Genomic DNA, 23890 nt, shown 5'->3' on the forward strand with positions numbered 1-23890 from the left:
ACACGGGCGCCACCACGTTGCAGTGACTGTCATATTTTAGGGCATAGAAGGACACAGTGTCCCAGTCGTAAAAGGAATTAATTTTTTTGCTATGAGCATAGATACATGAGTTGTAAATTGCCTTCATATTTCATCCGCGACCGAAAAGATGTGGGAGGTGGCCCGCTCGCTTGTGGATTACGTTAGTTAGTTAGTTAAGTTAATATACACTCTGCTGACTCAGCTCCCGATGCCTCTGCTCACATCCGAAGATTTGCCGCTTATCGACTTCTTCTCTTCGACTTCAAGATACGTATTCCTTCTCCTCTCGAGTCATTATCATCATTCCACGCTCATGCCTACCGGCTGACCGACAATTTCAGAGCGGGCGACTCTATCCATGTCGGGACGGAACGCCCCTCGCTCGAAAAATGGTTTGTCCTCATCTTCTCGTGAGATTCGTCTCTGTTGACCATCGCAGGCTGCAGCACCTGTCGCCGGCGAAAAGTGAAATGCGGTGAAGAGCGCCCCGTCTGCAAACGCTGCTTCAACCTGCGGCTCAGCTGCGAGTGGGGGGTCCCCGTCAAACGAGGCAGCAGAGCTACGGCCGCCGTGCGACATCTCCAACCGGCGCAACCTCGCGCCGACCCGCCTTCTCCGGCTACCTACAGTCCTGGGATCATTCCTGCGGCTTATTCGAATACTCTGGCGACACTGTGGCATCAGCCGCCAGGGCCTTCTACGGATTTGAACACTGGACCCTCGCTACAAACCGCCTGGTCGTTTCTCCCCCTGTATCCCTCGCTGTCCGTGTCCGACTTGGCCTGCTCCAACTCGCTTGTCCTCTCCGAGCATGACCAAAAATACTTTCAGTACTTTCCGTCGTCGTCGGTGGTTTTCTACTATATGAAGGCTTGGCAATGGAGTGCCTTTTGCTATCTATATCAGGGACCTGCTGCGTCGAACAAGGTGATCATGCGCATGATTCTGGCCTTGTCGGCAAGTGACATGCACCGCAGTGGGCTGGTGGTACGGTCTCCCGGCAGACCGACCGCGGAAGATCATGCGCGATATCATTATGGGCTGGCCGTCAAGGAGTTCCGACAGCTGCTGGAAACACCTAACCGAGAGGTGTCTCAGGCTGAACTGGAGATGATCCTTGCGACCATGTTTCTGATGGTGACGTACGAGTGGCAATTTGGACACTGCTCGAGACATCTACAGTTGCATCTCCAGGGGGTGAGATCGCTGCTCGAGTCGCATCCAGAGCTGTTTCAGATCAAGGATGTAAACGATGTACTACTATCCATGGACGCGGAGCAGCCAGAGGAGCCGTTCAGGGTGTCTTTTATTCCGGAGCAGTTCTTGCTGTGGATGTTGTAAGTTTTGGAGACTTTTCGCAATGGAAGGACCGGTGCTGATCGCTCAGGTACATCGACGTGAATAGTCGATCAGTCGGTCTGAGCGGATCTCTGTTTGATTATGTCCTGCGATCGGGTAACCCGGCTCTTCATCCGGACCGACTACATCGCTGTGCGCGTCTCTGGGGTCGCTGCTTCTGGGGCAAACAGTATCCTGACCAGGAAGTGTCCGATGATATGGAGAATTACCGGGCGCTGGAGCTGTTGCATGAAGGCATGTGTTTACGGCATAAAACCTGGCAGGTACTGGTCGATCAGACAGGTTTCAAGGATGCCAAGTCTCTTTTCAGTGAAATGATGGCCATCCGGGAGGTATGCATCCCATCGTCCGTCCGCTTCGCAATGTCCAATACTGATGGCATAGAAATACTCGGATCTGTTCATCACGGCCAAATTCGCCGGTGCGACTTCCCCACGTCGCACCCTCAACACCATCAACATGGCGGTCGCCACCTTTTACGCTCAGCTCCTTTTCCACCGGCGACTACTCTACTCCACGGTCCCCGCAACCGCCCTGCACCGCCAGGCTCTGACCACCATTCTCGAGATTTCCCAGAAGCAGTGTGTTGCCGACCCCCGACTGTTGCGCCGTCTGCATTGGCCGATGCTCATGGCAGTCATCGAGACGGAGGACCTGGTGGCGCGCGACTGGCTTCGGCAGCGCCTCAGCGAGCTCCGCGAGTACCACTCGGAGTACATTTGGGCGAACGAGATCGCGGACGACGTACTAGCTCGCCAGGAGATGAGCGGGCAGCCGGTGGATTTGGCGGACGTTCTACGACGTCATCTATACCAATAGGCGAACCTCGGTATCATGAGTTATAGCTCTATATTTAGGCTCAGGAAGCATTCTCGAGAAAATACGCATCATACGCAACCTCGCCCTTTGCCCGCGTCGCCCTGCCCACAATCACCCTATTGTTCATCCACCTGTACTTCTCATGGCCCGTCTCCAGCTTGATGTGCAAGTGGAACCAGTACGAGTCGGGATCGACCCCATCGCCTTCCATCAGCGCACGCAGCACCTCGGGCGGACCAGACCGCGTTCCCTCCGTCCTGTGCTCATCAGTATGCTCTCATCCGCGGCGTCGGTATCTGTGTGAATCCTACCGGATGTATATATATGCCCCATCCTCACTCTTAATCACGTAATTCGTATTCACGTGCGTCGTCTGGTCTTCTTCCACCAACCTACACATCCATCAACATCGTCTTATTCAACACTAACGGTGCAAACCATACATGAAATCCGCTCCTCCCGGGACGACCTCCCCGTTCAGGTATTTGCCCCTGACCGTCCCCGAGAGGATTCGGCGGCGGCCGTATGGCCCGTGGCCGATTTCCAGGGGCGGGGCGACGGCGCAGCGGAGGGTGAAGAGGTGGGTGAGGGTTGGTGGGGGAGAGATGGGTTCCATATTGAGTGTTGCGAGTAGCTGTAATTGTGCAGCTGAGGGTTGAGATGAAATCAGTGGTGATGGTTGAAGAGGGGAATGTGGAGGAGGGGTCAGTTCCACATGGATGATGTTTTATCCATGGACGCTTACTTTGTATGAATGTATATATATCGGTATATCGGTAGCCTCGGATGTCTGAAGATGAGGAAGTGATGTATGACATCATTAGTATATGACATGATTTGTTTACATGGATAGTACGAGACGTATATCTATCAGCATATACTGTATTTGCTATAGTTGTCACCGAGGATCTAAATCCTGTATAACCGATTGATTGACTTTTAGCGCTACCACCTGGCAATTCGCCGACTATGCAAACAAAACCCAGAATCCACAAGCCATGTAGGGACAGGCCTAGTTGAAAACCACAGTCTTGTGCCCATTAAGCAAAACCCGCCGCTCAGTGACATACTTGACCGCCGTCGCCAGCACATTACTCTCCACATTGCTACCCGCATGCGTCAACTCCTTGGGACTCATCGCATGGTTCACCCGCACAACATTCTGCTCGATGATGGGGCCCTCGTCCAGATCACTCGTCACAAAATGCGCCGTGGCGCCGATGATCTTGACGCCCCGGTCGTACGCCTGGTGGTAGGGCCTCGCGCCCTTGAAACTCGGCAGAAAACTGTGGTGGATGTTGATGATGCGGCCGGACATGGCCTCGCACAGCATCGGCGACAGCACCTGCATGTACCGCGCCAGCACGACCAGGTCGATCTGGTACTCGCGGACCAGCTCCAGCACGCGCGTCTCCTGCTGCTGCTTTGTGTCTGCGGTCACGGGCAGGTGCAGGAAGGGCACGTTGTAGGTTGCGGCGAGGGGCGCGAAATCCGGGTGGTTGGAGACGATCAGGGGCACCTCGATGGCTAGCTGGCCGGTGGATTGCCGGAAGAGCAGGTCGTTGAGGCAGTGGCCGATCTTGGAGACCATGATCAGCACGCGGGGCTTCTGGGAGGCCGGGTGGATCTCGAAGTCCATGGCGAGGGACTTGGCGGTTGGTTCGAAGGCGGCGCGCAGCTCGTCGACGGTCAGCTTGGGGGGCTCGGCTGTTGCCTCGGTGGAGGAGGCGGAGGCGGCGAAGTGCATGCGCATGAAGAAGCGCTTCGAGGTGGGATCGCCGAATTGCGAGGAGTCCACGATGTTGAGGTTGCGCTGGACCAGGAAGGCGGTCACGGCGTGGACGATGCCCGGGCGGTCCGGGCAGGAGATGGTGAGGATGAAGCTGTCCATGATGTTGAATCGAGGGGAGGGGACAGTAGACTGCAGATGGCGACTACCGGGGTGGGATGGGCAGATCAGATCGATGTGGGAATTTAAGCAACAAAAGGGAAGAAAACCCCGCGCCGTTTTCGGCGCTGACTAAGGTGGGGCTGATCGATAAGATTAGGGTTGATCATATCATCATATGCAGTGATGCTATCATTGCTGATCGACAGCATCATTGACAATGGACTTAGCAGTAAAGGTCATGGATACAATGCTCATAAGAAAGCTTATGAGGGGTTGGTGGTATCATCAGCCATAAAATGGAATCATATGGAGTATGCGGAATTCGACTCAGACATATCTACCAGTAAGGAGTCTCACAAGTTACTCAGGCTGCCTTCATTACTTTGACCATATCAGCATCTTGAGAAGGGGATACTGCAGATCATATGAGGTAGCAGTATTCATTACATGTAGAACAATTTATGTCTATATCTTCTCAATGTCCTGTTATAGTAGTCTGTAGAAGAGATCCATTCGTGGTCTGGAGTCTATTCCTGCTTGATCTTTTCTAAGAGAACATTACGGGGATAAGATCCTTGTCATTGATATAGAGGATACTGGGCAATTGTAATATTATCCAATTGACAGAACTAGAGCATCACTCATCTACTAAAGCTAATGAGATAAAAGTTCCGGCCTAGGTCATTAAAGGACTTATATCATACGGAAATACCGAAGATGATCACAAGCAATAAGCTACATTCAAATCGACTCGTCTTGCTCCTACACATACTAGATTAGAGTCAATGAATACCATATGATACAGATTCTGCTGCGTAATCCATGAATCTGCAGGACCGCTTCACCTCGTTCTACAAGCAGCACTCTCTACTGACATTTCCTAATTCGGCAGATTCGGTCGGATCCTCCGTCTTCTCCAGATTCTTCCCATCAGCCATCTTCAACGTAAGCGAGTCCCCGCATTTGCAGACAGAATGCCTGTCGCAAATACCGTGAGTAGCCACTGCAGGGTCCACCGGCTCTGGAGTCCGAGTCTGCAGTGTCTACAGTCAGGATCCAAGCATACCTACATTTCTCACCGAAGCACAACCCCTTACCCGGACGACAAGAGACGCCAGAGTGACCTTTCGGGATTTAGGTTAGAAGAGCCGACAACTCCAGGCTAGAGTCGGGGCTTGTATTTAGCTCCTGCAGTTCACCAGTTAGAGCGTTACCCCTCTCGTATCGACCATTCCCAGTCTGCCCACCTGAAACAGGGTGATCGAGCTTAATTTCTGGACTTGCCAGTTGCCACTGCGGGGTTACCATGTACTTTCAGGCCACACTGCTACAGAGTACTTCGATGTCAGTGTCGGATGAACGAGGCGTCGTGTCTCGGGGATTTCGGTCATCGATGACTGCGTGAGTGACACACAGTTCGAAGTATTGAGCAGGAAACAGGCCGATTGAAGGAAAAACTAGAAATGAGAAGGGAATATTACGCCGTGATTCAGGAGCAGTAAGTGCAGCAAGCAATATAGAGGGGAGCCGTGTTCTACTCTGCAACGTTGGCGCTGGGGTACTGACAGTAGCGGGGGCGGACTGCGGAGTAGACTGGTTGATGGACTGGAGAATTTCAGGTCAGATGAGTCCAGGATCTCACTCCCTGGACGCTAAGGCAGGTCAGAATGGACTAGACTGGTGGTTGACTCGCGAAGAATGAGCTGTCGAGGGAACCAGCCACTGTCGCAGTCTTGCTTTTAGCGGGGTTCATGGATCGATTAGTCGAAACGAATGAGGGTTGGGTTCAGGGTCTGTCCACTGTGCGTTTGACTGGATGTCCGTATGCAGGATAAATGTCAAGTATGAACTATAGATATTATTCCCCGACATTAATTGGTATGATCGATTGGCTGGGGTTGCTGGACTGGGTTGATGAAACAGTCATGTATAGTGCGGATACTATCGAACACCGAACAATAGTGACTGATTTATGAGAATCTCATCAAATTCAGGACCTGTCCATCCGGTCAGATGACAGAATTAGATTAAGAGAGAGAATATGGCAGATGAGGAGGCATGTGGTATGGGTCTCCGTACGGTCAAGTCAAGTGGCCGGGGCTCCCCGATTAGGAAACAGGAGAAGTATTTGGTATTCTGGACTTGGGCAGAAATCATTCGAAGGACAGAGGAGAATACTGGCTTAGAGACTAACAGCTGACGGAACGAATTAATATCTGGCCACGATATGATTGCAGGATCTGTGGCGTAGTGCAGTTAATTAATCAAAACGGTATCAGCCGCCCAAATGCCGAGGAACAACGGGGATGCCCTGCAGTCAGCGTCACACTCAAGGACAAGAAAGACACTAACTAGTGTATCGCTGCATAAACGCTGATGTTACTTGGCAAGTACTTGCAGTACTTGCACGGCTATTTAGCCGATTCCTGATCAGTCAAGGCACCGCACCGACTAGCTGCTAGTCTAGGTACCCAAAGGCTAAAGTCAGCTCATCTCATCTCGCTTCCACTAGCTAACTAAGCTCTGTAACTTCTTCATCTCTTCACGTGGGGACTCATGCACTTCCCCATGGGGCGACAACGGCATACGGTCCGCAAAGCCGTCAACAATGATGCTGAACAGACTGCCAGCAGCCTTCGATGAATTGCACGTCTACTAGATGAGTATGTTGAGTCTCTCCAACTTGCTGTCACGCTTAGAAGTTATAAAGCAGGCCTGTCTCTGCCGACACCTCGTCTTCATCCTCATCCTCATCATCCTCCATTCTCATTCACTCCCTTGACCAGTCAATCCTCGGACAATCCAATCACCATGTTGGCCTCCACCTTCTCCTACCGCATGTACAAGAGTGCGCTCATCCTGGCCGCCCTTCTGGGCTCTGGTCAGGCTCAGCAGGTCGGCACTTCCCAGGCGGAAGTGCATCCCTCCATGACCTGGCAGACCTGCACTGCCGGCGGCACTTGCACCACCAACAACGGCAAGGTTGTCATCGACGCCAACTGGCGTTGGGTGCACAACGTCGGTGGCTACACCAACTGCTACACCGGCAACACCTGGGATACAAGCCTCTGCCCGGACGATGTGACGTGCGCGTCCAACTGCGCCCTCGAGGGTGCCAACTACGCCTCCACCTATGGGGTGACTGCCAGCGGCGACTCCCTCCGCCTCAACTTCGTCACCACCAGCCAGCAGAAGAACATTGGCTCCCGTCTGTACATGATGAAGGATGACTCCACCTACGAGATGTTCAAGCTGCTGAACCAGGAGTTCACTTTTGATGTGGATGTCTCCAACCTCCCCTGCGGTCTCAACGGCGCTCTGTATTTCGTCGCCATGGACGCTGACGGTGGCATGTCCAAGTACCCAGCCAACAAGGCCGGTGCCAAGTACGGTACCGGTTACTGTGACTCTCAGTGCCCTCGCGACCTCAAGTTCATCAACGGTCAGGCCAACGTCGAGGGCTGGACTCCCTCCTCTAATGATGCCAATGCGGGTACGGGCAACCACGGCTCTTGCTGCGCGGAGATGGACATCTGGGAGGCCAACAGCATCTCCACTGCCTACACCCCTCACCCTTGCGACACTCCCGGCCAGGTGATGTGCACTGGCGATGCTTGCGGTGGCACCTACAGCAGCGACCGCTACGGCGGCACCTGCGACCCCGATGGATGCGATTTCAACTCCTTCCGCCAGGGCAATAAGACCTTTTATGGTCCTGGCTTGACTGTCGACACCAAGAGCAAGATGACCGTGGTCACCCAGTTCATCACCAACGACGGCACCGCCACCGGCACCCTCAAGGAGATCAAGCGCTTCTACGTGCAGAACGGCAAGGTGATCCCCAACTCCGAGTCGACCTGGTCCGGCGTCGGCGGCAACTCCATCACCAGCGACTACTGTACCGCCCAGAAGAGTCTGTTCGGCGACACCGACGTCTTCTCCAAGCACGGCGGTCTGGAGGGCATGGGCGCCGCCCTCGCCCAGGGCATGGTCCTCGTCATGTCCCTGTGGGATGACCACTCGGCCAACATGCTCTGGCTCGACAGCAACTACCCTACCACCGGCTCCTCCACCACTCCCGGTGTCGCCCGTGGTACTTGCGACATCTCCTCTGGCGTCCCCTCCGACGTTGAGTCCAACAACCCCAACGCCTATGTCGTCTACTCCAACATCAAGGTCGGGCCCATCGGCTCTACCTTCAACAGCGGCTCCGGCGGCTCGACCACCACCACCACCACCAAGGCTACCACGACCACTACCAAGGCCACCACCACCACGACCACTGGCGGTAGCACCACCGGCACCGGCGTCGCTCAGCACTGGGCTCAGTGCGGTGGAGTTGGATGGACTGGACCCACAGTCTGCGCCAGCCCGTATACTTGCCAGAAGCAGAATGACTACTACTCTCAGTGCCTGTAGATAGTTGACATTGACAATTTCGGGAGGAGCTTGGTTTGACGCTTGAGCAGGAAAATGTCTTAGTAGTTTATTGACCAATTTGAAGTGAATTGACTTCTTCCACCTTCCATTTTCCCTTTCTGCAAGGTGTGCATACTAGCCTAAGCCTCGGCTGACCCTTAATACTCGCCTGTCTGCATTCAATCTATATTCCTTCCAGGTGATTGGGCAAGAACTGAAGAACTTGCCCTTTCGAGCCAACTAATGCAAGCCATGACCCTGCTAGTTTAGCGCTTACCTGGTCATTGTCCCAGCCTGTTTGTCGTACGGAGTAGTAGTGATCCTGGTGTCTGCAAGGCATCCATATTATTCCCTGCGGCTGCATATCCTTTTCTCCGGGGTCACTTTCCCGGTTTCTGGGGTACAGCAGGCCGAGACACAGGGATTCATAGCATAAGACCAAGTCCCCTTTGCACACTTACTCGAACATACCCTTAAGACATGACAGAAACCATTGTCAAAGTACTATAAAGTGATCCAGTCAAATCAAGTTAATAATAATACTCCGCAAAACCGGAAATGCCTTCGGGGTATCCGCAGCCACCCCCGCAGATTCATTGCTTCGCTTCGTATTCCATCCGTATCCACATGGACGACGGGGTACGGATATTGAGGAAGTAGACGGGGTTTAGCCTGAATACCAGAAATTGGTTTCTGCGCAAAGGGCCTGTAATTAACTTCATAATCTGCTCATTAATATACCCCAAACGATCGTCCCTTTCATATACCGCATTGATCACTGTCACTGTCACTGGTCACTGGTCAGTTCAAGCTTAGCTAGCGATCCGGATATCCTCCCACGGTCAGTCACACTCAACAAGGACGAGATACCTGGCAGAGAAATGAGTTGGGAGTTGGGGTAGGACCCCATTCCGTCGTTTTCGTTTTCGCTTCGAACTAATCAAAACGGTGGCTGATCTTTTGACCCTGCAGGGTACCCGCCATGCAATTTATTCCGTTCCTTGAGATTGCTGCCTCAAAGTGCCGTGACGAATCGGTTAGGCCGCCTGGCGAGCTCCGTTCCGGTTTGGGATGGCATTTGCGTGCAGAATGCGAAGTAAGTTTCGGGGTGCGGTCCGAGGGGCCGTCGTGGTACCTGGTTGTTTTGGCAGGGAAGTGTATAAATAGCTTCATGGGATGAGTTTCCAATGTACTTGTCTTTTCGGTGTATAGCTTAAGTATACGCAGGACACGAGCAATGAAGGCTGCTACTGTTGTTTGCGCGCTTCTCCCCCTCGCTTTGGCGGCGCCGAATGCGAAGCGAGCTTCTGGGTTTGTTTGTATGTGCTTCTCTCTTTCTCCTGCGACATGGTGACGGGGCTGATGGTGTAGGGTTCGGTTCGAACGAGTCTGGCGCCGAGTTTGGCGAGACCCATCTTCCTGGCGTGCTGGGGACGGATTATATCTGGCCCAGTGCGTCGACTATCAAGACTCTGCATGATGCGGGCATGAACATCTTCCGTGTTGCCTTCCGGATGGAGAGATTGATCCCGAACCAGATGACGGGTACTCCTGATGCGACGTACATGAGTGATCTCAAGGCGGTTGGTTGCTGGTCGGGTGTTGAGAGGCGTCGCTGACAAGGCTAGACTGTCAATGCGATCACGAGTCTGGGAGCGTATGCGGTGATTGACCCGCACAACTATGGGAGATAGTGGGTTTCTTTCTGTCCTCTTGATAGAGCGCTGCTGACAAGACAGCTACGGCAACATCATCTCCTCGACCGATGACTTTGCCGCGTTCTGGAAGACCGTGGCGACTCAGTTCGCGTCCAACGACCATGTCATTTTCGACACCAGTATGCTTCGATTATCGACCTTGAAACGAAAGAAAGCTGACGGTGACAGACAACGAGTACCATGACATGGACCAGACGCTCGTCCTCAACCTCAACCAGGCCGCCATCGACGCCATCCGTGCTGCCGGCGCCACCTCGCAGTACATTTTCGTCGAGGGCAACTCGTGGTCGGGGGCCTGGACCTGGACCACCGTCAACGACAACCTCAAGGCCCTCACCGACCCTCAGGATAAGATCGTCTACGAGATGCATCAGTATCTCGACTCGGATGGGTCCGGCACCTCGGCCACCTGCGTGAGCTCCACCATCGGCCAGGAGCGCGTGCAGTCCGCCACGCAGTGGCTGAAGAGTAATGGCAAGAAGGGTTTCCTGGGCGAGTTTGCTGGTGGCGCCAACAGCGTGTGTCAGACCGCTGTCACGGGCATGCTGGACTACATGTCGGCCAACTCGGATGTGTGGATGGGCGCTGAATGGTGGGCGGCCGGCCCCTGGTGGGCGGATTACATCTTCAGCATGGAGCCGCCATCGGGCACTGGCTATCTGAACTACCTCTCGCTGTTGAAGCCGTACTTTGCCAATGGTTCGGGTGGCTCGACCACCAGCACTTCAACGAAGACGACGGCGACATCCACCACCACCAAGGCGACGACAACGACCACCACGGCCACGGCCACAGCAACCGGAGTCGCACAACACTGGGGCCAGTGTGGTGGAATCGGATGGTCTGGCCCGACCACCTGCGCCAGCCCATACACCTGCCAGAAGCAGAACGACTACTACTCTCAATGCCTGTAGCTAGCATCATCCATAGCATAGCACAGTAGCTCACATTGTAATCGAATAACCACTTCTTTCTACTTCAAGCCGTAGACCCATTGTATTCCCTACTTCGAAGCAACCAGCTCCTCCACACTCTTCATCTCCTTCCCATTATTCTCGCCAACATCCAACGCAACCAACACCCGACTCACACAGTTATACCCCGCCACCCCAGTCGTCAGCTCCACAATCTCCCTCTCGCTCAGCCCACCAGCCTTCAGCGCCTCAAACGTCTCCTCCTCAACCCGCACCCTCAGCGTCATCTCATCCGTATACCGCACCACCGCCCTCTGCACCTCACTCAGCACACTCCGCCCCAGCGCCTCCCTGCCCCCCTCGGTAACCGTCGCCTCCACCTCGCGCACCGCCCGCAGCTCGTCCGCCTTCACCCCGTCCTTCAGCGCCAGCGGCGCATGCGCGTTCCACTCGTACACGGCGCCGTTGAGGACCGCCACGCGGCAGACGGCCAGCTCGAGGAGGGCGCCGGGGAGGACCGTGCGCGTGCGGATCGCGCCGAGGAAGCTGTTCCAGCCGTCTGCGACGGGGGGGGAATGCAGTAGCGAGAGATCGAGGGGGATGAGCGGGCGTGGGTGTCTGCGGGCGGCGATGCGGGCGTAGATTTCGGCGGTGGAGGGGTCGGCGTCGGGGGGTGGGGAGGAGGAGGCATAAGGGAGACGCATTTTGGTGAAGTTGAAGTTGATAATGATATTTTGATAGAGTTCAGTTCCTGGTGATCGATGGGGGAATGTGTTGTGTTGTTGTGTTGTGTGAGAGGATCTGGGGGAATAAAGTTGGAGTACATTTACTATGGTATGAAGGAGGCGGAATTGAGTTTACCCGCGGCTATTGTCTCTTCCTTTGCACTACTGCTGAGACTTGAGTCGCGTGTGAGCAACCCGGATTGAAACACTTTGAGAAGATCAATGACTCCATTCCGTTTTTGATTGAGGTTTCTGCTAACAAATTGTATTGTATTCTGAGGATGCATGCGGAGTGCAGTGCCGCTTGCTGCCTCAGGCATAGAAGGACTGCCGCCACTCGATGCCGGATGATGGATCCCCGCGTTTTGCGTCCGGAATGGAGTCGGATGAACTAAGGCTCATGGATTATGAGTGCTTTGAAATTGATATTGATCTCCTCTCGTCCCTTGCCCCTAATTGTCATTAGCAGAATGAAGCATCACTTGGTGATAGGCACGTGGACGCCGCCAGGCCGTCTGTACACCGTCGCATTCGACGACGAGGCCTTGACCTTGGAATTGGTCAAGAAGACAGAAATTCCAGCAGAGGAGCCCATCTCCTGGTTGACGATTTCAGTATGTACCCTACCTCGAAGACTGACAGTCACTAATGTTATCCAGCATGACAAGAAAACGCTCTACGGAGCTGCCATGAAAAAATGGAACAGCTTCGCCATCAACAGCCCAACAGACATTGTACATCAAGCGTCCCATCCTCTGGCTGGCCACCGTATGCACCAATTCTATGTTCGCACTAGATGTTAGTGCAGTGGTGCTAACTTGCACAGCTCTGGCCCCCAGTAGCGAGACCAACACCCGCGCCATCTTCGTCCTGGCCGCTCACAAACCCCCCTACAACGTCTACGGCGCGCCCTTTTACAACTACGCCGGCTACGGCAACGTCTTCTCCGTCGACTCCTCCGACGGCCGGCTGGTCAAGAACATCCAGAACTACGAGTACCAGGAGAACACAGGCATCCATGGCATGGTCTTCGACCCCACAGAAACCTACCTCTACTCGGCCGATCTGCAGGCCAACAAGATCTGGACCCATCGCAAGGATGCCGAGACCGGCGAGCTGACCCTCGTCGATTGCCTCGAGGCTCCTTCGCCGGATGACCACCCCCGTTGGGTCGACATCCACCCCAGCGGCAAGTATCTGTACGCGCTGATGGAGGCGGGCAACCGCCTGGCTGTGTATGTGATTGACGAGAGGCGCAAGGTGCCTGTCTTTACTCACATCACCTACCCATTGCTCCCCAAGGGTATGTCCTTTTCTTTTGGTCCTTGGTCGATGAATGAGGCCAGAAACTGATGAGATAGGCGTCCCTCCCACGAACAAATACCGCGGTGATGTCTGCTTCACCACGCACAGCGGCGAGTACCTGTTCGCAACGACTCGCGGAACCTACGGCCGCCCCTGGACCGGCTACATCACGGCCTTCAAGCTGGGTCCCACCGGCAACATTGAACGACAGCTGTTCATCCACCCCACCTCCAACAGCGGCGGTCACTCCAACGCGGTCAGCCCCTGCGACTTTAGCGATGAATGGTTGGCCCTGTGCGACGACCAGGACGGGTTCGTGGAGATCTATCGCTTCAAGGATGAGACGCTGGCCCGGGTGGCTAGGCTGGATATTCCCGAGAAGGGATTCGGAATGAATGCCGTTTGGTATGATTAATGTAGATGTAGAGAATGAATAGAGCCTGGTACATGGCGTAATGGCTGGTGATGATGACTGTCACGTGGCTGGTGTTGATTTCGACTTCTTTTCCTCCTCGTCTGGAGGATTCAATCTCCATCTTCTTCATCCATCGTATCGCAGGCAGAGATAATGGAAATACCTTCATCAAATAGCATCCCCTCCCAGTTCCATCACTATGATTGAACAGGTATAACCTTCCGTGCCTCCGCGGTGCTCATCCCACGGCGACCAGCGGACGACGCTTTGGCATTTGACCAATCTGATTAAGCCTTGATTCAAGTCCAAGCCATCATAGATCAATCAATCTCTGCATCTTCACTTTCGACTATGACATTCTATAGTCTATTGACAAGGATAGATGACTAACCATCGGCATTGTCAGAGTTCGGGCCTCCGGTCGGCAGTCGATATCGGCCTCGAATGCTTTTCCGGAGGTCTGGGGTAGAATCTGCAAATAAACATACTTGATCTTGTTCGTCATCCTCAATTACTCATTGGATTGTTATCATCATCAATTACTCATTGATTGTTATCATCATCATCAATTACTCATACAGCAATGGCAACCCCCGGCCTGCTCTACGTCACAATGCAACCCCGCCCGTCTCTGCCGGCGGCCCAGTTCCACGACTGGTACAACACAGAACACGGTCCTTTGCGCCTTCGCTTGCCCTTTGTCACCAATGGCTTCCGCTACAGAGCCACCGACGGCCTCGAGCCGGAATGGCTTGCTCTGTACGATATCACCGACATGGTCGAGCTGACCCGCGAGACTTACCTGGCCCTCCGAGGCGACGGCATCAAGACCCCGCGCGAGAAAGCCACCATGGCCCAAATTGCCGTTGATCGCCGACTCTACGACCTTGTGGACGATCAAAAAGCCGCCGACTACCGTCCACTCGAGGACGAAACCGACGCCGCCGCCGCTGGCTCCGTGCTCGTTGCAGTGTCCGTTGTCGTCCCCGCCGACCAAGAAGACGAGCTCCACCGCTGGTACCGCGAGGAGCACTTCGAGATGCTCGCCCGCGTGCCTGGCTGGCGTCGCTCCCGCCGCTTCGTGACCGCGGCCATCGACCCCAACGCCCCTCGGGAGTTCCTTTCTCTGTACGAGTACGCCGCACAGAATGGACTCGAAGGCCCCGAGCACAATGCTGCGAAGAACACCCCCTGGGGCAAGCGGATCAGCGAGATGGCCATCAGCAAGAAACGGCGGGTCTACGAGTGGGCCTACACATTTGGGCCGGCCCCGCGCGAGCTCTCCTCCCTGGCCTCCAAGGACGTCGTCGGGCCCTGGCACTCCAATGACAACCGGACCCGCACGTATCCCTCGCCCACGCGCCCGGCAGTCGAATCATTCGTAACAACCACGGACGGGGTCTCCCTCCCGTACCGGCTGGAGGGCAGCCCGGACCCCACCGCCCCGGTCCTCGTGCTCAGCAACTCCATCCTGGTCGACTGGACCATCTGGGACGGGTTCGTCGACGCCTTCCTGTCCGACCCGACGAACCAGAACTACCGGATCCTGCGCTACCTGACGCGCGGCCGCCTCCGCGACTGCGGCGAGACCCCCATCACCATCGACGTCCTGGCCTCGGACATCATCGCTCTGCTGGATGCGCTCCGCATCCCGCAGGCGACCCTCATCGGGGTCAGCCTGGGCGGCGTCACGGTGCTGAACACCGCGCTCCGGTACCCCGCGCGCGTGGCGCGGTTCATCGCCTGCGACACCAACAGCGCCGCCCCGGAATCGAACCGCCAGGCGTGGACCGACCGCCACGCGCTGGCGCAGCGCGAGGGGGCCGTGTCGCCCAGCACGCAGGAACCCATCATCGGCGAGCAGCTGGCGGAGGCGACCACGCGCCGGTGGTTCGTGGCCGAGTCGTACGAGACGCAACCGGCGGTCGCGGCGCGGGTCAAGGAGGTGGTGCGCAACAACAGCCTGGAGGGGTTCCAGAAGGGCATGCAGGCGCTGTGCGCGTACGATGTGCGGGAGCGGATGGCGGATGCCCGCGTGCCGGGTCTGTTTGTGGCGGGCGAGGGCGACGGCGTTCTTCCGCGGACGATGCTGCAGATGGCCCGCGACCTGAGGGGCGGTGCGGAGTTGAAGATCATCCCCAAGGCGGGTCATCTGCCGATGGTCGAGCAGCCGCGGGCCTTTACCGAGGTTGTCAATCGCTTCTTGCATGGTTAATTTGTAGCCCTCGGCATACTTAGTCTAGCATGAACTTATGTATAGAATGGAATGAAATGAAATATGGAACGTCTATTGTGTAATCACATCATTATTACATTACTATACGTGTTCCCTCACACTGGCTGACTTGGCCTCCGAGGTCTGCGTCACCTCAAACGTGCGGTGGATGCCCAGCCTCATGTCCCCGCCGTCCGCGACACCCGGCACCCCCGGCCGATGGGCATTCAGCCGCTCCTCGCTACTGTTCTCGCTCGATCCGCCCCACGGACTCTCCGGCGCATGCACGGTCGTCACGGTCGTCGCCAGTTTATCCGGGCGGAAGCGGCCCGGGGCGTCGGTATCCAGGGACCCCAAGGGCATGGGGCGGTCCCGGCTGGGGCCGAGGCGGCGCGAGGCCGACTGGCCGGGCATGGGCGACATGTAGTCGTCGGTGGTGCTCGAGCCGCGGATCAAGCGCAGCAGGGGGCGCAGGGTGGCCAGGCTGCCGGCGGAGATACCCAGGCCGACCTCGATGTTGGACCAGAGGGCGATATCGACGGTGGCATCTGCAGCCGAGTCAGCGTCTGGTATGAATAGTAGGAGTGGAGACTTACAGAGGAAGTCGTAGTCGGCAAAGGTCTTGACCCAGGGGATACGGATGATGACGGCGGAGGAGGCACTGCAATTGCATTCTGTCAGTTTGCGCCCGGTCAGGGCAGGGCAGGTGTGCAGTGGACATACATGCAGGCCATGCTCAGAATGCCGATGACGGCGATCTTGGTCTGGCGGCGCATGTGCAGCTTGCGCACCATGAAGATGGGGAGGATGCCGACGGTGAAGTCGCACAGGGCGGCCACGGCGCTGTAGACGTAGGTCATGGCGATGACGATGTGGATGCTGATGCAGGAGCCGTGGATGGAGGCGTCGAACGCGGTGCGGGTCCAGAAGTACTCGAGGGGCTTGCATTGCAGGAGCATGATGAGCATAAAGGCCAGCCCGGCGATGACGGTGAGGGCGATGACCGTGTAGAGGATCCAGATGTGCAGGCGTTGGACGGTGATGCGGCGCAGGAAGATGCAGACGGAGACCTTGCAGCCGACGGAGGCGAAGCAGTAGGCGATTTCGCAGAGCCACCAGTACTAGCACGATTAGTGTTTCTCTCTGCCAGAGGAGGGAAACAGAGAGATACCTCCATGGCCGTGACGCGCTGATGGGCCGTCAAGTCGTGGAATCTCTTCCCGGTGCCGTAGAGAGCACCCCCGATCATACAGCTGGAGAACATCAGATACCACAACTAAGGATCGATCAGCAATTTCGCGCAGGAATTCAATTATCGATGGGAATACCATCGCAATAACCATGGCGCCATCGTCCCAGCCAAACGCCTTGACGACGAACAATCGGACGTAGCAGCGCAGAATCACCGTTACCGAGGCCACCGCCATGAACACGGCCGCAACCGCTTTGACCTCGACACTGCGGTCATCTTTAGTGCCCATGCTGGACGTCAAGGCATGGTTGATGATGATGGGGAGGAGTGGAGAGGGCAGTCTGTCATATATACTCTGGATGTGAGTTTCGATTTGGGTTGACCAGACAAAAGGACCAGTCCCACTCCACCGAGGAGACTGAATAAGGAGAATTGCCTCCCATTTGGAACCTTCAACGCCGATCGAGGCCTCCTTGGGTTCTAGCACTTTTAGCAGCAGTGTTAGCGGCGTTGGCGAGACAGCCACACTCCAGTTTTCTCCAGCCTAGTCCGCTTTGGTCGGTCTCCTCCGTGCAGAGATCCAGCGATGGACAGTCCACAGCCTACGAATCCTACAGAGACCTCGGTAGAGGTTTCCGTCTGAAGCAGCCTTGGCTCTTGGCTGTACTGCGTCGAGAGCCACAGGCCTGAGCGTTGGCAGGTTGATCTCTAAACACTTTTCTTCGGTTCTAGAATCGACAGGACATGGATTGTTTATGCACGGATAGCAATGGCATTACTTGGATGTGAGACAGCCGCCTTTACCCAATATGCAGCAAGTTAACTTCTTTAGTGTCACTGGGCAGTTTCAGCCGACGAACCAGACTTGTTAACGGTTTTCTAGTCTACTCTTTGACGCTTGAAGCGGGGACTAGAGAAATGAAAGCATCTGATAGATCGTCTGCTATAACTGCCAAAAGTCAATGACCTTTTGACAGGTCTCCCTATTTAGAGTCTGCAGTCTGCAGGCTGTAGTCTGTAGAGCGTAGGGAGTAGTCATCTTCTGTGCTGCAGTATCGAATATCAATAGCCCTCATTGTGGGATATCCACTTGGCAAACGACGGGCTCCCCCTAAAACTCCACCCTGCGTGTCAGTCCTGAGTCTCGACTGCGCGCGAGTCATGGCTCGAGACATGGAATCATGGACACTTGCAGATGCTCCCAAGAGGCCAAGACTGCAGTCTGCCTATGTAAATTGTAGACTAAAATCAGGAACCGTGATCCTGCAGGATCCATTTCCAAGAGTCTGATCCCATGTACTGGGATTCCATTTCCTGCAGCAAACGAGATTAGAGCATATCGATCCTTCAATTCTCCATCTTTATATTGTCATTATTATTCCTCGTCATCATGTTACTGTTAGCAGTTAGCTCCTCGTGTTTCATTCTCTAACGCGCCGCTGATCGTCATTCCGGGACACCGTTGGCCCAGCGGAACTTGTCAATCATTGTCTACACTGGGCTTAGTGGATCATAATAGCTTTGTTAATTGACACTTGACTGACAGGACAGGAGTCGACCGTTAGAACTCTGGCGTTCGGGACTTCGTTGCTGTTCCATATCCGGGGATGGACTCGATCAACGAGTCAGGCCAGTCTGGCTGTCTCAGGCTTATGCCTCGGTATCATGCTCGAGGCAATCAAGACTATTTCAATTTCAACCAGTTCAGATGGTGTTGGGGTAGATAATACGATCCACGCCGGGTTCTCCTGATGCCGATGGAGTCCTCGTATTCCCCCCTCTGGCTCCTTTCGCTGCGCTTCTTTTACCCATTTAGGGTTGAGAAAGGTGAAACTTCACTTCTTTTCTTGTGTTTGACGGTTCACTATCCCAATGCTCAGAGACGATCGTGAGTCCGATCAGATTGCTCAAGGATTCAATGGTGCTGATGCCGTCCCCTGCTCTCTTGGTCCTAATTTGAGACTATTGATCTGCAAGGCCAGAACCCGGACGAGGAGAGCTGCAGATTGGTTCTGGAACGACTGTCCAGCAGCAATCTGACTGTGCGTATTGTTCTTCACTCGATACAGGTTATGATCCCTGTTCGACCATCTTTGATCTTCATCTCTGGCTTTGAAGAAAGGCGACATTGACCGATCGCTCAAACTTCGACTTCTTCTGTCGCCGTCTTGAGGTGTGATTACACACGAGCCTGATTTAGAGACAGAGCCACGGTCGCGTTGGGTTATATTGCAGAAGATGAACTTGGTTGTCGGGCTTATACGTCGGAAATGATCTGAATTCTGCATGGACATACCTCAGAGACATCGAGAACACATGAACGCCATCCCCTCTCGGCGATGGGAAACTCGTCAGTCACCGTCAGATGTCGTGATGCTGTCACAACCATGACGTCGTCGGTCGACCTATCCCAACCGACCATCATGTCGTTGCAGCAGGAAGTAACGGACGAAAGATCACAGCTTCAGAATGGGCAGAATAGGCCCTAACCGCTGCTTTCCCCTTGGATTCAGATTTTCACCCTCCTGTCGGTGTCGGCGAGTATCCCTCTATGCGAACGGTATGTTACCGACACACATCTCGGACAACGCTCACAAGATGCAGGCAAACCGGCGACCGAAGAGGATTTGTTCGCGTACAACAGGGGCCGGTTCCTCGTCAACGAGGGATACGAGCTCGCCAAGCGGTACTCGCCCTTTGACATCCAGGAACTATGCAGGATGGTCTCCTCGCTGCCTCGCGTGGCCGGCTCACCCATCACCAAACTCGAGAAGAAGGAGGGCGGGTACAACAAGGCGCTGCTGATGACCGCAGAGAATGGGACAAAGATTCTGGCAAAGGTGCCGTGTCGGAATATCGTGCCTCGATGGTACGGGACCGCGTCGGAGGTGGCTGTCTTGAAGTTTGGTAGGTATCCTAGTCTCGTCCCAGTGTCACTGGGGATCTGCTGACTGTCGCAGTCAAATCTCACTCGTCCACGCCCGTCTCGGACGTTCTCGCGTGGTGCGCGGACGATTCGAACCCCGTCCGTTCCGAATACATCGTCCTGGAGCCGAGCGTCGGCCAGCAGCTCACCAAGGTGTGGGACCACCTGGCCGAACACGACCGCGTGAAGCTGATCCGCAACTTTGCCTTTCTGGAAAGCAAGCTGGCAGCCAACAAGTTCCCCGGCTACGGCGCCCTGTACCTGCGCAACGCCCTGCCCCCGGCGCTGAAACACCCCACCCGCACAATCGACGTGGACGAGACGTACTGCCTTGGCCCGATGTACCACGGGTCCTGGCCCGGCGGGTTCGCAGCTGACCCAGACGCCTATGCAAAGTACTCCGGTCCCTGTAAGACCCCTGGACTCTGTCTCTGCTAATCTGATCGCGCATACTGACGTTCGGACGCGAGGATAGGGCGGACCCTCGCCGACCTCGGCAGAGATCTCGTCCACCAGGGCATCTGCCAGGTAAAAAACCACAAGACCTCCTACGCGGGCCGGGGCCCGCACTACGGCACGCCCGAGGAACATCTCGACGTCCTCGAGACCGTGCTCCAGGTGATGCCCATCCTCGCCCGGTCCGCGCCCATCTGCCGCCACGCCGAGCCGGTCCTCTGCCACCCGGACTTCCACCCGGGCAACATCTTCGTCTCCACCGAGGATCCCACCGTCATCGTGGGCGTCATCGACTGGCAATTCACCTGCATCCTCCCCCGCTTCACCCAGGTCCGCTGGCCGCTCTTCCTCTCCCCACCGGAAGGCTACCAACCCGGCACCAGCAACCCGGAGCTCGCCCCCTCCTACAACACAGCCGACACCGACACCGACGCCGACGCCACCACGGCAAAAGTGCAGGACGAGGCCCTGCGCGCCAAATGCTACGAGGCCGCCCTCCTCAAATCCCATCTCGAGTCCTACCTCGCCCTCACCGAGCCGGACGTCGCCATCCGCCGCCTCTTCACCTCCTGCCCCTTCACCTACCGGGACGGCATCCTCCCCCTCCGCGACTCCCTGCTCCGGCTCTCGCAGCACTGGGCCCACCTGCGCGTCGGCGAGGCGTGTCCGTACCGGTTCACGGCGGCCGAGGTGGCAAGGCACGAGCAGCAGATGGCCGAGTACGACGACTGGCTGAAGCTGCGGGAGCATACGCACCAGCTGCTGCGCTCGAACGACGGCGGGTGGGTGCCGTCCGGGGCGGACTTTGAGGCGATCCAGGCCAGGCATGAGAAGTTGTACCGGCGGTTTGTGGAGACGAAGATGCAGAAGCGCATGTCGGAGGAGGATGCGAAGAGGCAGTGGTTTTTTCGGGATAGGGGGTAGCCTTAGCCTTAGCCTTAGCCTTAGGCCTTGTATCAACCGCTGACTGCCATATGTTCTGTTCTTAAGCGGGTTGCCCGCTCATGGTATTCTGATCAGTCTATATGCAGCAGCACCAATGTTAAACAGGTTTTTCTGGCCTAGGTAAAGAGTAAGGATTGCTCAATCATCAGTTATTCCATCCTTGCTACTAGTGTTGAAAGATGAACGTCGGTCCCTGGCCAGACCCATTAAACATGGTCTCGAGGCGTGGCGCAACTCGCCCTTGGTGGGAGGCGGAGCGTGATAGTAGTATTGTCACTAGAGCCAACTTCTAGCAGTTGACTGTGTGGTGAGAAAGCTAAGGCTCTCAGCCTGGAGCTCTTTGCTCCAGAACATCTCAGCTTTTGGTAATGGACACAAGCATGAATCTCACAACGACTGTAGTATCAATGCGGGAGGATGAGCGAGTCTAGAGAGAATGAAGACTATCTAGACGAGTTGCTAGGAGAAAAAGCAGACGTAGACGTGTCTACACAGTGGGTCACATAGCCAACGAGAGCCTAATCAGCCAGAGAGCAAACATATATACATCTTGTCTCTCCAGTTCCGTCAATGGTTCTATCCCACTTTGGCCCATTGCTTGCTCAGCTCCCACAGCCTTTCTTCCTTTTCCTTGTCGAACGCCCAACTGCCATAGCCATACTCCAGGGCGTCTCCATCAGGCGGGCAGGCATGCACCGCAACTGACGCCCCTTCCAAGTACAACCCACCCCGGCCCTCCAGCTCACTGGATGTAGCACCGTAAATGGAGGTCGCACAGGCCTGTGCCAGACTGGTCATATACTTGCGCGCCTTCTCATCATTCAGGATGGCATCCACCTCCGCCTGCGAGTGCTTTTGGAGGTTCGGGCTGACAAATGCCCCGGGATGCACACTGTATCCATGGAGACCCTGGGATCCATATAACCGTTCGATCTGGGTGGCCATGTAAATGTTGGCTGTCTTACTTGACCCATATGCCAACCAACCATTATAGTTCCCTTTAAAGTTAATGTTATCCAGCTGAACTGGCCCATAGCGATGGCCTGCGGAGGCGACATTCACCACGCGGGAGTGGAAGCTAGGCGTTGAACTCTGCAGGAGGAGGTCCTTCAGACACCAGAAGAGCAGGAAATGGGAGAGATGGTTTGTCCCAAACTGTAGCTCGAAGCCGTCCTTGGTGCGGCCCTCCGGGGTGTTCATCACCGCGGCGTTGTTGATCATCACATTGAGCTTGTTGCTTTGCTTGCGCAAGCTGTCCGCGCAGGCCCGCACACTGGAGAAATCTGTCTGGTCCATGTACAGCAGATGCACACGGCCTGTATCCAGTAGAGACCCCAACGCCTCCTTTGCCTTTTCGATATTCCGAGCGGTGCCGTAGACAGTTGCCCCTGTTAGGGCCATTACCCGTGCAGTCTCGACTCCGATGCCGGATGAAACACCCGTGATTAGAACGACTCTGTCCCCCCAAGCATTGACCAGGCCTTCGTCGTGAATGATCTGTTCGCCTGTAGCCCGAGAATCACCCGGCCCGTTCAGCACTTCCCACTTGTTCCTGTCGGCGTAACGGCCCGAGAGCTGGAATGGGTTGCGAGAGATAAGCATTTTGCTGGGTTTGTTCTTTTGATGCGATATTCAGCACACGGGGTGTTGTGACGAGACTGGTTGCTTCTGAATTGTTGATAGAACTTGAGGAGAAGCTGCATTCGTCTGTTCTCCAGTCATAGTTTTTATCTTGGAGCAATCCAGGATCGGGATGTAGGGAATGATGATTTCTCATTAAACCCCTCTTTAAATAGGCTAGCTATCCCCTTCTGGGACGGGAATCTGGCTATTGGGCTTTATCATCTCCAAGGGATTATTAATCCTACCTAGTAATAATACTAACCCTGTCAACCACGACCGTGTTCCCGTCAGACTGGGAATACCTGGGCGTTGTATGTTCTGATCTGGATTCTGGTATGATCGAATTTAGGTGGGAAAGTAGACAATGACCGGAGCGCAGAATCCACAATAAACCTTGTCATCAATACAGGCCAATGCTAGATATCTACTGAGTAGGCTAGTACCAGAGTTGAGGTGATCCGTATCCAAATCCAACGGAGTCAAGCTTTGGTTGGCATCTGGTAGACCCCCGCCTCAAGACTCCTCACTCCAAGTCTGTATGTCCTCTAAGCTGACCCCGTCCAGGGATTCACGGTGTCATTCCAAGACTCGGAATCAGAGGGGAGTTGAGGAGATGAGGGGAACGGTTCGCAGTCGTCTTTCATGGAAGGCTGTGTGATAGATTTATATTAAATAATAATACCACTAGGCCAAAAAGGCGTCCGGACGATGTACTCGTCAGTCTAGGGTTTCATATCCATAATCATAGTGGTATCTTATTCCAACAATTTACAACCTTGGAATTCTGCAAGAACTCTGGTCATATATCAAAGGCTGAAAGAGATGAGCACATACGACCATAGGGTGTGGAAAACAGGGCTTCCCGTCCGCTCAGCCGTACTTAAGCCACACGCCGGCCGGTTAGTAGTTGGGTGGGTGACCACCAGCGAATCCCCGCTGTTGTATGT

The 23890-nt window shown here is 55.1% G+C and overlaps 11 protein-coding genes across 11 annotated transcripts; 6 read left to right on the top strand and 5 right to left on the bottom strand.

Moving 5' to 3' along the window:
- Window positions 1-223: 223 nt before the first annotated feature.
- On the top strand, window positions 224-2199 carry CDV56_100071 (Zn(II)2Cys6 transcription factor; the record flags this gene model as incomplete). Its single annotated transcript, XM_026753690.1, has 4 exons — window positions 224-413; window positions 468-1358; window positions 1409-1712; window positions 1765-2199. Coding segments are annotated over 4 exons (1820 nt in total), but the record flags the coding sequence as incomplete, so codon positions are not given.
- A 40-nt stretch (window positions 2200-2239) lies between these two features.
- CDV56_100524 (DUF3237 domain-containing protein) lies at window positions 2240-2815 on the bottom strand (the record flags this gene model as incomplete). The annotated part of the gene is made up of 3 exons (XM_026754143.1): window positions 2240-2456; window positions 2511-2591; window positions 2643-2815. The coding sequence occupies 3 exons, from the start codon at window positions 2813-2815 to the stop codon at window positions 2240-2242; spliced, it is 471 nt and encodes a 156-aa protein (XP_026610173.1).
- Window positions 2816-3211: 396 nt separating this feature from the next.
- Window positions 3212-4090, bottom strand: CDV56_100682 (formyltetrahydrofolate deformylase; the record flags this gene model as incomplete). Its single annotated transcript, XM_026754301.1, has 1 exon — window positions 3212-4090. One exon carries the CDS (start codon window positions 4088-4090, stop codon window positions 3212-3214), a length of 879 nt encoding a protein of 292 aa, XP_026610174.1.
- A 2811-nt stretch (window positions 4091-6901) lies between these two features.
- cbhB (putative 1,4-beta-D-glucan-cellobiohydrolyase) lies at window positions 6902-8509 on the top strand (the record flags this gene model as incomplete). Its single annotated transcript, XM_026754876.1, has 1 exon — window positions 6902-8509. One exon carries the CDS (start codon window positions 6902-6904, stop codon window positions 8507-8509), a length of 1608 nt encoding a protein of 535 aa, XP_026610175.1.
- A 1237-nt stretch (window positions 8510-9746) lies between these two features.
- egl2 (putative endoglucanase) lies at window positions 9747-11141 on the top strand (the record flags this gene model as incomplete). Its single annotated transcript, XM_026755291.1, has 5 exons — window positions 9747-9828; window positions 9881-10092; window positions 10138-10202; window positions 10249-10346; window positions 10396-11141. 5 exons carry the CDS (start codon window positions 9747-9749, stop codon window positions 11139-11141), a joined length of 1203 nt encoding a protein of 400 aa, XP_026610176.1.
- An 89-nt stretch (window positions 11142-11230) lies between these two features.
- Window positions 11231-11845, bottom strand: CDV56_101877 (carboxymuconolactone decarboxylase family protein; the record flags this gene model as incomplete). Its single annotated transcript, XM_026755496.1, has 1 exon — window positions 11231-11845. The coding sequence occupies one exon, from the start codon at window positions 11843-11845 to the stop codon at window positions 11231-11233; it is 615 nt and encodes a 204-aa protein (XP_026610177.1).
- Window positions 11846-12336: 491 nt separating this feature from the next.
- Window positions 12337-13586, top strand: CDV56_102018 (lactonase family protein; the record flags this gene model as incomplete). The annotated part of the gene is made up of 4 exons (XM_026755637.1): window positions 12337-12480; window positions 12526-12634; window positions 12693-13169; window positions 13228-13586. 4 exons carry the CDS (start codon window positions 12337-12339, stop codon window positions 13584-13586), a joined length of 1089 nt encoding a protein of 362 aa, XP_026610178.1.
- A 613-nt stretch (window positions 13587-14199) lies between these two features.
- CDV56_102280 (putative alpha/beta hydrolase) lies at window positions 14200-15801 on the top strand (the record flags this gene model as incomplete). The annotated part of the gene is made up of 1 exon (XM_026755899.1): window positions 14200-15801. The coding sequence occupies one exon, from the start codon at window positions 14200-14202 to the stop codon at window positions 15799-15801; it is 1602 nt and encodes a 533-aa protein (XP_026610179.1).
- Window positions 15802-15903: 102 nt separating this feature from the next.
- On the bottom strand, window positions 15904-17282 carry CDV56_102498 (putative integral membrane protein; the record flags this gene model as incomplete). Its single annotated transcript, XM_026756117.1, has 5 exons — window positions 15904-16349; window positions 16398-16462; window positions 16525-16922; window positions 16973-17077; window positions 17130-17282. The coding sequence occupies 5 exons, from the start codon at window positions 17280-17282 to the stop codon at window positions 15904-15906; spliced, it is 1167 nt and encodes a 388-aa protein (XP_026610180.1).
- Window positions 17283-19380: 2098 nt separating this feature from the next.
- Window positions 19381-21299, top strand: CDV56_102946 (phosphotransferase family protein; the record flags this gene model as incomplete). The annotated part of the gene is made up of 4 exons (XM_026756565.1): window positions 19381-19434; window positions 19507-19900; window positions 19954-20328; window positions 20395-21299. 4 exons carry the CDS (start codon window positions 19381-19383, stop codon window positions 21297-21299), a joined length of 1728 nt encoding a protein of 575 aa, XP_026610181.1.
- Window positions 21300-21896: 597 nt separating this feature from the next.
- On the bottom strand, window positions 21897-22922 carry CDV56_103238 (putative short-chain dehydrogenase/reductase; the record flags this gene model as incomplete). The annotated part of the gene is made up of 1 exon (XM_026756857.1): window positions 21897-22922. The coding sequence occupies one exon, from the start codon at window positions 22920-22922 to the stop codon at window positions 21897-21899; it is 1026 nt and encodes a 341-aa protein (XP_026610182.1).
- Between the last annotated feature and the right edge of the window lie 968 nt (window positions 22923-23890).

Source organism: Aspergillus thermomutatus (genome assembly GCF_002237265.1).
Source record: "Aspergillus thermomutatus strain HMR AF 39 chromosome Unknown NODE_348, whole genome shotgun sequence".
NCBI classification, from domain to species: domain Eukaryota; kingdom Fungi; phylum Ascomycota; class Eurotiomycetes; order Eurotiales; family Aspergillaceae; genus Aspergillus; species Aspergillus thermomutatus.